The sequence below is a fragment of the Scyliorhinus canicula genome, chromosome 4 (genome assembly GCF_902713615.1).
Source record: "Scyliorhinus canicula chromosome 4, sScyCan1.1, whole genome shotgun sequence".
Taxonomy (NCBI): Eukaryota; Metazoa; Chordata; class Chondrichthyes; order Carcharhiniformes; family Scyliorhinidae; genus Scyliorhinus; species Scyliorhinus canicula.
In genome coordinates, this window is record NC_052149.1 from 96,557,572 (window position 1) to 96,570,235 (window position 12,664).

The window sequence follows — 12,664 nt, forward strand, 5'->3', positions numbered from 1 at the left end:
CTGGGAATCGATTGGGTCACTTCCCAATCGATTTGTTTTGAATCCCCCCAATACGGAGGCTGTCTCTCGGCTACTGGGCGGGCCTTCAGGTGCTTTGTTTTCGAACCCCGCTGGTGCCGGGGTGTCTAGTATCCTATACAACGTTGCAATCACTTCCCTATTTGTGTCCATTGTCCCTGGGATCGTTCCGTTACCATGTTAACTGTCCCAGAGATTGCCTCATTAGTATGTGGAATGTTCGTTTCGGTGCTGTCTGCTCTCTTAGCAGACAGAATACACATTGGCTTGGTGCAACCTGCTTGTGCTGCAAACTTTGTCCATTTTAACCTGCACGCTTCGCGTTCCTCCATTTTGTATTGAGGGAATGGCCAACTTCGGTGGCTACACAAGCATTACTGAAAAGTCAGGATACAGGACTTTCTGTGGAACTATCGGCACTTGTAAGACTTTAATAACAAAACTGTTGGATGATAGCAATTGCAGGATATGATCTTGACATTGGTTGGTTGCTGCAGATTTGTTTATAAATATTCAACTGTATTTGTTGCCCTCTTAATAAATATCCTCAAGCAGACAGGATTTCTCAAAGCAAGGGCATGTGCAATTATTTGAATCCTATATTTTCATAAAATCACAGAATCCCTACAGTGCAGAAGAGGCCATTCGGTCCATCAAGTCAGCACTGACGTTCCGAAAGAGCACTTTACCTAGGTGTACTCCCCCACCGCATAACATAACCGACACAATCCTGCATACTAAGGGGCAATTTAGCATGGCCAATCCATCTAACCGATACATCATAGGACTGTGGGAGGAAACCAGAGCATCTGGAGGAAACAAACTCCATACGCAGTCTGTCAAGGTCAGAATCGAACATGGGTCCCTGGTGCTGTCAGGCAGCAGTGCTAACCACTGTGCCATCGTGCTAGTATTTTGATTAAATGGTTCAAATCTCCAGACACATCTGATAAAAGGGTCTGTTTGAGAGAGGTTGGTATCTAAAGAATTTTTTTAAAACTGTGCTTATCGGGAGGCATGGTGGTGCAGTGGTTAGCACTGCTGCCTCACGGTGTGGAGGACCCGGGTTCGATCCCAGCCCCGGGTCACTATTCGTGTGGAGTTTGCACATTCTCCCCATGTCTGCGTGGGTCTCACCCCCACAACCCAAAGATGTGCAGGGTAGGTGGATTTTCCAAAGTAAATCGCCCCTTAATTGGAATTATAATTTAAACTGTGCTTACCACTGCAAATAGGTGTCCCTGGCCAACTAGGACCACAATACACCGTAGATGATCCATGAAGTTGATAGCCATGATTACATCTGTAAACCAACGGCTGTCTTTGGCTATAAATCTCTTGCTCAGGTTCAAATCTCCCATTTAGTAATTGTGGTGGTTTTCTACATCCCGTTGCTGCAAAGTAAATGTTTGGATCAAGCTTTTCTTTAGTAAATTGGATTAGTTTTACAGAGTACAACTAAAACATATCAGCTGTTTGTGATAAGACCAAACTAATTTATTTAACTCTGCGTCCTTTTATATTTCCCTTCTTAAGTCATGCCCCATTTCTGTCAGGTCATCACCGATCATGCCTGCTCTCGCACACTGCTTTTAGCTGAGAAACTTGCAGGATTCCTTCACTACAACATTTGAAAAGCTTTACAGATAACAGCTCATTAACAGCCTTGAGGAGGTAGCACAGCAGCATTAAAGCAGCTATATACTGATTGTCTCATCAGTTAGGCATATATTATAATAATCTTTAATAATAATAATCTTTATTGTCACAAATAGGCTTACATTAAAACTGCAATGAAGTTACTGTGAAAAGCCCCTAGTCACCACATTCCGGCGCCTGTTCGGGTACATAGTGGGAGAATTCAGAATGTTCAATTCACCTAACAGCACGGGCAATTTTCACGGCCTCCCGCTATTCTCGCCCCCCTCCGGCCGCCCACCGACACGAATTGCTGCTCGCTGTTTTTTACGGCGAACAGCGATTCTCCGCAGGCCGATAGGCCGAATACCGCGGAGTTTATGGCCGTTTTCACGGCCGCGATCACACCTGCTTTCAGCGTTCATGAAAACGGCCGCAAAGTGCCCGTCCTGGACAACCATGGCACCGATTGGCACGGCCGCCCCACGGCCGTGCCAAAGGTGGCATGGGCCTCCGATCGGTGGGCACCGATCGCGGGCAGCGGGTCCGATACCCGCACACTATTTGTTCTTCCGCCGCCCTGCAGGATCAGTCCGCAGGGTGGCTGAGGGGCATGACGGCCCGCGCATGCGCGGGTTTGACGCGTCTGCGTGATGACGTCATCCGCGCATGCGCGGGTTAGAGCCGTCCAACCCGCGCATGCGCGGCTGACGTCATCGTGCGCGTCAGCCAGCGTGACGCTTGGCGCGCGGACTTAGCGACGGTCGCTAAGCCCGCTATGCCGTGCTTCACGGGGCCCCGCTGCTAGCCCCGCCGGGGGGGGGGAGAATCGGGTCCCGGGAGGGGGCGCGGAGGCTGCCGTGAAACACGGGCAGTTTCACGGCAGCCTTTACGACTCGACGCATTTGCGGAGAATCGCGCCCCACGTCTTTTGTGATTTGTGGGAGGAAACCGGAGGAAACCCATGCAGACACAGGGAGAACGTGCAGACTGCACACAGACAGTGACCCAAGCCAGGAATTGAACCTGGGACATTAGTGCTGTGAAGTAACAGTGCTAACTTGTGCTGCCATGCCACCCACAAATGGTTGCTTTGACCAGATATATGAAGGCATGGCTGAGACTCAAATTCAGGATCTTCTGTTTACAAGACAGGTGCTTTACCCAGCTAAGCCACAGTGCCAATTATGGTGGCTCTGATTTGACTTCAGTATTTCATTGGGTGCCAAGTGCTTATTTAGGCATGTCCTGAGATTATAAAAGAAACTTTTATAAATGCAAGTTCTTCTTTTCACAAAAATGGTATTGCTTAAAATAGTCCACTCTTGAAAGTCAAGTGCAAAAATGTAATCTACCTTTAACACATTTTCCATGTGTTGAGGAAATGTTTAGTTTTAGTTTAAGAACAAACCACGAAGGAATTGGCCTAACTTTGCCAACTCTTTATAATTGACATGTGGATATGAACATTATTGGTGAATTAAAAGAAGTACTTGAAGGAACAATCAGATTCTCAGATAGAAACATGGGCTGGAGGTTTTGATGTGGGCAAAACATTCCATGAGAGGACAATAAAGGGATTCTTGCCTGCGAGATGTCGCAGCAGATCGTCCCTGCCCCCCACCATTGAACCTCATCATCACAGCGCCTCGCTGGCATAATAATAATAATCATTATTAGTGTCACAAGTAGGCTTACATTAGCATGGCAATGAAGTTAATGGTAAAATCTCCTACTTGCCACAGAGTATACTGAGGGAGTATTCAGAATGTCCAATTCACCTAACAAGCACGTCTTTCGGGACTTGTGGGAGGAAACTGGAGCACCCGGAAGAAACCCTCGCAGGCACGGGGAGAACGTGCAGACTCCGCACAGACAGTGACCAAGCCGGGAAACTAACCCAGGTCCCTGTGCTGTGAAGCAACAGTGCTAACCACTGTGTTATAATGCTGCCCGCATATATTGGGATTTTCTCCCTCGTCCTCATGACATCACGTCGACGAGGTTTACAACAGGTCTGGAAGAAAGTGAATCAGTTGAAGAGACCATGCTGGAGGCCCACATGCAAGTAAGTACCTGGGTGGAGATAGACGTGACCTCAGCAGTACCCTGGCACTGCCCACATCTGGTGTTCATCTGGGGAGCCCCATATGGGATGGGGTCTTTGTGTCAGTGGGTTGTTTTATTTTAAGACCAGAGATTGGGGCATCCTTTAAAAAGGAAATATGATGTTGCCAGCTCCTTCAAGCCCCATCAGCCAGGGTGATTACATGGGATATGCCCCCGGGAATCTAAGTGCCAGACAATATGGCGAGAAAGGCCAGCTGTGCAGCCAGCCTGCTGCACACCACGTTTCTTACATGGTCCAGTACTTAGAAGAAAAACAGAAAATTCCATCCATGGGTTTGGTTCCAATGCAGCAAGCCAGAATCTGATCTTAATGGTTGCTTTAAGTTAATTGAAACAGTTGGACCATTTTGTGACAGTTACCATGGGCAAATCTGCAAGCATTTGTCAAATGACACATTCTGTTATAATTTACAGTCGATTATAGTAATTATGAAATAACTTACTGATGCAGACTGGAATAGAGTCCGTGATAAACCATTCAGCGTTGATGCATTTTATTTCGCCTTTGCCTTGTAATTTAAAATTATTGTTACATTGATAGGACGCTTTCCAATCACTGGGGAATGCATTTCTTGTATACGGAAAACGACCATTGGCAATACTTGGTGGAGCTGAGCACGGACCTATGGAAACAGTAATTGATTTTATTTCCATCAGACAGATGCATAGGCCATTCACTTCTTTAGCTGGAAATGGTTTAGTATTAATCAGCAAAATACTGGTTCGTAGTTGATTCTATGTTTATATGAACTGGAAGATCATATTTGTCTTCAAAATATACTTAGCTAAAATATACAAAACCTGTTGATTTTTGAAAAGTTTTGGTAACTTAATCACAAATTTTATCTAATATTAGGACCTGAATAAATTTGTGATAATACATTGGCATTATCTCAAGGAACATGATAATGATCAAAAATATATACAACCTGTGGAAATTTACAAAAACTATTTCAAATCCCAAATGGAATTTATCCCAGAATACTGAGGGAAGCAAGGGAGGAAATTGTTGGGGCCTTGACTGACATCTTTATATCCTCATTGGCTACAGGTGAGATCCCAGAGAACTAGAGAAGAGCTAATGTTATACCAATGTTTAAGAGAGGTAGCAAGGATAATCCTGGCAACTATAGGCCTTCATTGGACTGGGCATTGAGTATAAAAACTGGCAAGTCATACTACAGTTATATAGAACCGTGGTAAGGCTGCACTGTGAATATTGCGCACAATTCTGGTCGCCACACTACCAGAAGGATGTAGAAGCTTTGGAGATGGTGCAGAGAAGGTTTACCAGGATGTTGCCTGGTCTGGAGGGTGTTAGCTATGTGAAGAGGCTAACTAGACTCGGACTGTTTTCGCTAGAAAGATGGAGATTGCGAGGTGACCTGATAGAGGTCTACAAGATTATGAGGAGCATGGGTAGAGTGGATGGGCAGGCACTCTTTCCCAGGGTTGAGGGGTCAGTCACCAGGGGGCATAAGTTCAAGGTAGGTGGGACAAATTTTACAGGAGATGTGCGAGGCAGATTTTTTTATGCAGAGGGTGGTGAGTGCCTGGAACGCGTTGCCAGGAGAGGTTGTGGAAGCAGATACATTAACAGCATTCAAAAGACATCTTGACAAACACATGGATAGGATGGATATAGAGAGATATGGCACAAGGAAGTGCTGGGGGTTTTGGCAAAGGTTGGTATCATGAATGGTACAGGCTTGGAGAGCAGAAGAGCCTGTTCCTGTGCTGTATTTTTCTTTGTTTTTTGTGTAGTATATACTGTACTTGGACCAAATGATATCTCCTGTGTTATTCACGGACAATGAACAAAAATAAAAATATAAATGGTGGCTCTGTAGGTCTTGAATATTACTCAAAAAAAGGACAGAATCTGCAAATGCATAAGGTGATCGCAGAATGGAGTGCATCGTATACAGAATGCAAAAATTTGGAATTTAATGCCGAGTTAGGGGCAATGCTTTTTACTCCAATACCTGTAGTGGTTCATGAGAGCTTGAGACAGTAAGTACGGAAAAATATATGTTTAGTGCTTTGGTACTTGGTGTAAGTTAGTGTGCAGTAAAAGGAAAGAAATCTCACAAATTAAAAGTTAGGTATAAATAAAAGCCATATGGGGCGGGATTCTCCGATCCCCCAGCCATGTGTTTCTCGGAGGCACACCTTTCACTGGTGGCGGGATTCTCTCTTCCCACTGCTTGTCATCGAAGCCACCCATGCTGCCGGGAAACCCATAGTGGGGGTGCATTGCCGTCAGGAAAAGAGAATTCCAACTCCGGACAATTCCGGCCAAGATAGAGCAGAATGTGGGTCCAGACTGCAGTTTGTGGATAGTGAGACCATCTGAACTGAACACATTTGCAGTAGATGCCTCTGATTGAATCTCACTGGCTGAGTTATTTGAGCTGGAATTCAAGTAGGAGAGACTGTGACACAGAAGGGAAGGGGAGCAGTATTGAGACAATTTGTGCAGACTTCAATCACGTGTTGCAGAGAGGTGCAGGTCCAAAACAGGTTTAGTATAACTGATAGTTATGATAGAATGGGTAATAGGTAAGATAGAGAACAAGAATCCACAGAAACAAATCCTATTCATTAGGAACAAATGTGCTTGCTAAATATTAAGACTGTTCAGCAGGACTGGCTGACAAAATGGAGATCATGGCATCTTGAATCAGGATGCTGTCCAAAGTGAGGAGTGTTATGTGGTGGTTGTAATGGAGGTATTAATTAGGGGATCATAAAAGGTACTTTATAAATTCAAGTTCCTCTTCTCAGTAAGCAGGATTGAGTGGCCCACATCGCATGTTGCGTACCTGCTGCGTGAGGGCCCACTTGACAAGATTCGGAAAGATATTGGAGGGGGCTGGGGGGAGGGGGGGGGGGGGCAAGGGCAAACGGTCATTATGTCTATGTTGGGAACAATAACTTGGTAAGAGTAGGCAAGAGGTCCTATTTGGAGGCTACTAGGAAATAAGAGCAAAATTAAGAATAGGGGGTGGGATTCTCCCCTACCCGGCAGGGCGGGCGGTCCCGGCGGCATGGAATGGCGTGAACCACTCCGGCGTCGGGCCACCCCAAAGGTGCGAAGGTCTCCGCACCTTTATGATAAAATGAAAATCGCTTACTGTCACGAGTAGGCTTCAATTTAGGGGCCAAGCCCTAACCTTAAGGGGCTAGGCCTGCGCCGGAGTGGTTGGTGCCCCGCCGGCCGGCGAGAATGGCCTTTGGCTCCATGCCAGCTGAGGCCGAAGGGACGTCGCCGGCCGGCGGAAGTCTGCACATGCGCCGGAGCGTCAGCGGCTGCTGACGTCATCCCCTCGCATGCGCAGGGGAGGGGGTCACTTCTGCCTCCGCCATGGTGAAGACTATGGCGAACACGGAAGGAAAAGTGTGCCCCACGGCATAGGCCTGCCCACCGATCGGTGGGCCCCGATTGCAGGCCAGACCACCGTGGGGGCACACCCCAGGGCCAGATCGCCCCGCGACCCCCCCAGGACCCCGGAGCCCGCCCGCGCCGCCTGGTCCCGTCAGTAAGGTAGGTGATTTGATTCACGCCGGCGGGACCGGCATGCCAACGGCGGGACTTTGGCCCATCGCGGGTCGGAGAATCGCCGGGGGGGGTGGCCCTCCGACCAGCGCGGCGCGGTTCCCGCCCCCGCCGAATATCCGGTGCCAGTGAATTCGGGAGACGGCGGAGGCGAGATTCACGGCGGCCCCTGGCTATCCCGCCCAGGATCTCAAAATTTTTAATCCCTGGATTATTTCTCGAGCCCTATGAAAATTGGCACAGGGAAAAAAATTAGAGAGGTCAACATGTGGCTGAAGGACTAGGTGTGGGAAGCTGAGGTTCCAGGTCATGGGCCACTGGTACCAGTATTGGAACAGGAATGGACGTTGCTCTACCTGAACTGGGCTTTGACCATGGCCCCAGCTGAAAAAATAAATAGGAAAGTCACAAGGACATTTAAATTCAGGTGGCTCAGGTGGAACAGGTATTCATAATAGGCAAAAGCAAACAAAAGGAAGAGAGTAGAATCATCATCAGAATTTGTGCTTTAGAGCACGAGAGGAGCCGAAAGATTTAAAAGAGGGCGAGAGGAGCCTCAGATTTAAAACAGTGCGAGAGGAGCTGGAGATTCAAGGAGGGCGAAGCATCGAAGTGGATTCCCAGGCGCAGCTGGGAATTGCGGGAGCAGTGTCCGGCAGGGGTTTAAATTGAGCGCCAGGTGAGCCTTCTGCAGACGTCGGACATGCAAAAGAGAGAGCAGCTCCTGATTGGTTCTTTATAAATCAGATGACTCGTATCCTTAACCTTTTCACTCCTGGACTCACCGGAGTACATTCTGAGGTAAGTGATTTGTTTTTCTTTCCCTCACACTTACTTGAGGATAGCAAGCTGTCATAATATACACCAGTATATCATGGTGCAGACACATACTGATGGACATACACTAGGACCAATCATCATGCACAAACACCGCAGCCAATCACCAGTTAGAACACACACACTACAAAGACAGGGCATCACTTTTCCCGCTCATCCTGGATGCTGCCTCTCAGAAGCACAAGAGCTCATCAAGTACAGTAGAGACACACACCACGTGCTGAGAGATTCAACTGGTTTGGACAGGCACAGGTCTCTAGTTAAACTAGCATTGTGTAAACCCACAGTTATAGTATGTCTAGTATTTTATCAGAGTTAATAAAATAGTGTTAAACCTTGTTCAGTGTTGGTGGCATATGTCTGCTTCACAAGTCCACAGTGCCCACACTTCATGGTACCAGTAGTTGAGGGATGTTAGTACTTCTGAGACCTACCTACCAGTGATCAGCCTTCCACCAGTCTTCAGCCATCCTGCAGTATGGACACTGTTCGGCTGCCGCCGCCCCTCCGCATTACCGGGAACCTGGGCTCCAATTGGAAGATTTATAAAGCGCTTCCAGCTATACCTCGAGGCCATGGACCTGGAAGCTGCCTCAGATGCACTGAAGATTGCTCTCTTCCTCTGCACAGCTGGGGACCATGCCCTCCACATATTTAACTCGCTCACTTTCGCTGACGGGGGGGATAAATCAAAGTTCAAGGCGGTCCTCCTAAACTTCGACAGCCACTGCGAGGTCGAGGTAAACGAGAGCTTCGAGCGATATTTCTGCAGCGCTTACAGGGTAAGGACGAACCTTTCCAGTCCTTTATCACCCACCTCCGTGTCCTTGCGCAGTCCTGCAACTACGGGTCCACCTCTGAATCCATGATACGCGACCAGATAGTTTTTGGTGTGCAGTTGGAGCCCCTTCGCCAGCAGCCTCTTAAAGTCAAACAGCTGACCCTGTCCACTGGCATAGAGACCTGTGTGTTCCATGAGCACGCTTCCATGCTATATTCCCGCATCCAGGCTGCTGAAACCGCGCGGCAAGCTTCCCATGAGGCAGAACGGGTGCAGGTTATCAAGTCGATCCAGGGCCTAAGCCTGGATGAAGGCGGCCATTTCGTGCATTTTCGCGGGCTCCCGCACTGGGACGTAATGAATGTGGTGACGTCGTGGAACGTACTGCGCAGGCGCGCACCATGCTGGATCGTACCGTGCATGCGCGGTGGCATAACGAACGCGCCGACGCAACGGCGTGCGGCAACTGTGGCTCCGTCCACTTAAAGCGGCAATGTCCCGCGAAGACCTGACGCTGTTTGCAGTGTGGCAAACGTGGCCACTATGCTGCTTTATGCAGGTTGACTCAGCCTGCTAGTTTCCGAAGATCCAGCCAGCCTCGCGGGGTTGTCCGGGCTATTCAGCCACAATCAACGAGCCTGTCCCAGACCTGTCCTCTGCCTTTGACAGCGAAGCCCCTTTCCAAGTCGGCATCATAACCAAGCACAGGATATCTCCTAGGCGCAGCACCAAACCCATTCCGATACACAGCATTGATCCGGATGATGAGTGGTATGCCACCCTTACGGTCAACCAGAATTCATCGCCCACCTCAGAGACTGAATTTATGAACTTTGCAAATGTATGGACTCTCTGAGATGTTTCCTTCCTTGTTAAATCATTTTCAATTGGTTTGTACATAGCACCGTTCTTGTTCAATTTGTTGCATACTAATTATCTGCACCAGGCACCTTCCGTTGTATATAGCTTTGTTTTCCTGTATATAGATTTGTACATATGTGTTCGCACCTCACATGTAGTTAGGAACATTCTTCACACACCCACACTATTTATTGCCACACATTCACATAAATTTTTTTTTAAAAGGGGGCGAATGTCATAATATACACCTGTATATCATGGTGCAGACACATACTGATGGACATACACTAGGACCAATCAACATGCACAAACACCGCAGCCAATCACCAGTTAGAACACACACACTATAAAGACAGAGGGCATCACTTTTCCTGCTCATTCTGGATGCTGCCTCTCAGAAGCACAATAGCTCATCAAGTACAGTACAGACTCACACCACATGCTGAGCGATTCAACTGGTTCGGACAGGCACAGGTCTCTAGTTAAACTAGCATCGTGTAAACCCACAGTTATAGTATGTCTAGTATTTTATAAGAGTGAATAAAATAATGTTGAACCTTGTTCAGTGTTGGTGGCATATGTCTGCTTCACAAGTCCACAGGTAGGCAGACATTGCAGGGGTCCCCTTTGGCTGTCCCCTATCTAAAAAGTATGCCGTTTTGGACGCTGATAATCAGGCAACAGCAGCAGAAGTAGATAATGCGAAGGCAGCACAGTTCGTCCTGCCACATAGCAAAGTAATAATGGTAGGGGATTTAATAGTCTGGGACACAGATAGCCACTTCTGTAGCTGCACAAGGGATTCCAGGATTGTTGTTTGCCTCCCTGGTGCCAGGGTCCTGGATGTCTGTGAGTGGGCACAACGCATCTGAAAACGGGAGGGAAATCAGACAGAGGTCATTGTCCACATTGGCACCAATGACATAGGTAGAAAGAGTATTGAGATCCTGCAACGGCAATTTAGGGAGTTAGTTAGAAGATTAAAAAGCAGGACCTCCAGGGTAGTAATCTCAGGATTGCTCCCTGTGCCATGTACTTCTGAGGCTAGCAACAGGGATACAGTGCAGCTGAACGCATGGTAAAGAACTAGTGCAGGTGGGAGGATTTCAGTTTTTTGGATTATTGGGATGTCTTCCAGGGAAGGTGGGGCCTGTAAAGAAGGACAGATTACACCTGAACTGGAAAGGCACCAATATCCTGGCTAGGAGGTTTGTTAGTGTGGTTCAGGTGGGTTTAAACAAATGTGGCAGGGGGGTGGGAATCAGAACAGTAAGCCAGCAAGTGTAGAGATTGGGGATGAGCATGGTACAAGGGCCAGGTTGGCTAAGAGGAAGGGCAGGCTGGGGGCGGTCAAACTCAGTGGGCCTGGAGGTCTGGAGTGTATCTACTTCAATGCACGGAGTGTAACAGGTAAGACAGATGAACATAGAGCCTTGATTCATGCGCGGGACTTGGATGTGGTTGCGGTAATGGAGACTTGGTTTTGGACTGGCAGCTAAATATTCCGGGGTATAGGTGTTTTAGGCAAGACAGAGGGACGATAAAAGAGGAGGGGGAGTTGCAATACTGCTTAGAGAACATATTACTGCTGCACAAAGGGAGGACATCTTGGAAGAATGAAGTAATGAGGCACTATGGGTAGAACTTAGAAACAGGAAGGGGCAGTCACTATGATGGGGGTGTGCTACAGGCCTCCCAATGGGAGGTTGATGAACAGATATTGTGGTCGTCACCACTATTTGTATATATCACATACATGAGATGTAATATGGTAAGGCTCCTGTACTACAGGTACAGGGGTAGATCCCTGCCTGCTGGCTCTGCCCAGTAGGTGGATATAAATGTGTGTGCTCACCGAGCTGCAGCCATTTTGGCAGCAGCTGCAAGAGGCTACACATCTCTGCTTAATAAAGCCTTGATTACTCGCTACCCTTGTCTCATCGTAATTTATAGTGCATCAATTTATTAAGCAGAGATTTTACAACGATGGATCTCCGCATCAAGCCGGATCGCCTGTCGCTGCACCCTCAAGCAGACAACGCCACGTCGGCCTTCACCCACTGGCTAGCTTGCTTTGAAACCTACATCGGACCTGCGACGGAACAACCCACAGAAGCACAGAAACTACAGATCCTGTATACACTGCTGAGCTCTGATATCTTTCCTCTTATCCGGGACGCACCCACCTACGCTGAGGCCATGACGCTTCTGAAGGAGAAATACACCCAGCAGACCAACAAACTCTATGTCAGGCACCTCCAGTCCACGCGGTATCAACTCCCCAGTGAGTCCTTGGAAGATTTATGGCGTCCCCTGCATGCCCTGGCGAGGGACTCCGATTGCTAGGCAGTCTCGGCCGAAACTCCTAATCAGGGACACTTTTGTTATGGTCATAGGGTCGGTGTACATCCGCCAGTGCATCTTAGAAGGGGCTTCCCTCGACCTCGCGGCAACCAAGAAACTCGCGACCTCGCTAACGGTTGCCTCCCGTAAAGTACAAGCATACGCCCTCGACCGCACAACACCCCTCTCCTGGACATCATGGACCCCACCAGCGAACACCACATCGTGGACCCCACCAGCGACCGCCCCCAGCCAACCTCAAGCCTGCACCGGCGGCAGCCAGCCAACCCCGGGGATCCCATGTGCTATTCCTGTGGACAAACAAAGCACCCCTGGCAGCGCTGCCCGGGAAGAAAAGACATTTTGCTGCGGTGTGCCAGGCCCGGTCGATCGCCGCTGTCACCAGGCCCATTGTTCCTGCACCCCCCACGTGCGACACTTGGGCGCTGACATCTTACTCGCCACAGAACACGTGCGGCCGGTGGGTGCTGCCATCT

General features: G+C 48.5%; 1 protein-coding gene across 1 annotated transcript in view; it reads right to left on the reverse strand.

The window, feature by feature from the left end:
- LOC119964829 (complement factor H-like) overlaps positions 1-12,664 on the reverse strand; it is a 146,975-nt gene that overhangs the window by 41,830 nt on the left and 92,481 nt on the right. The window contains exons 9-10 of the mRNA XM_038794877.1: positions 4,230-4,409; positions 1,242-1,412 (exon numbers count right to left, since the gene is read on the reverse strand). Of these exons, the coding sequence (XP_038650805.1) occupies positions 1,242-1,412; positions 4,230-4,409 (351 nt within the window). The remainder of the gene's footprint in view (positions 1-1,241; positions 1,413-4,229; positions 4,410-12,664) is intronic.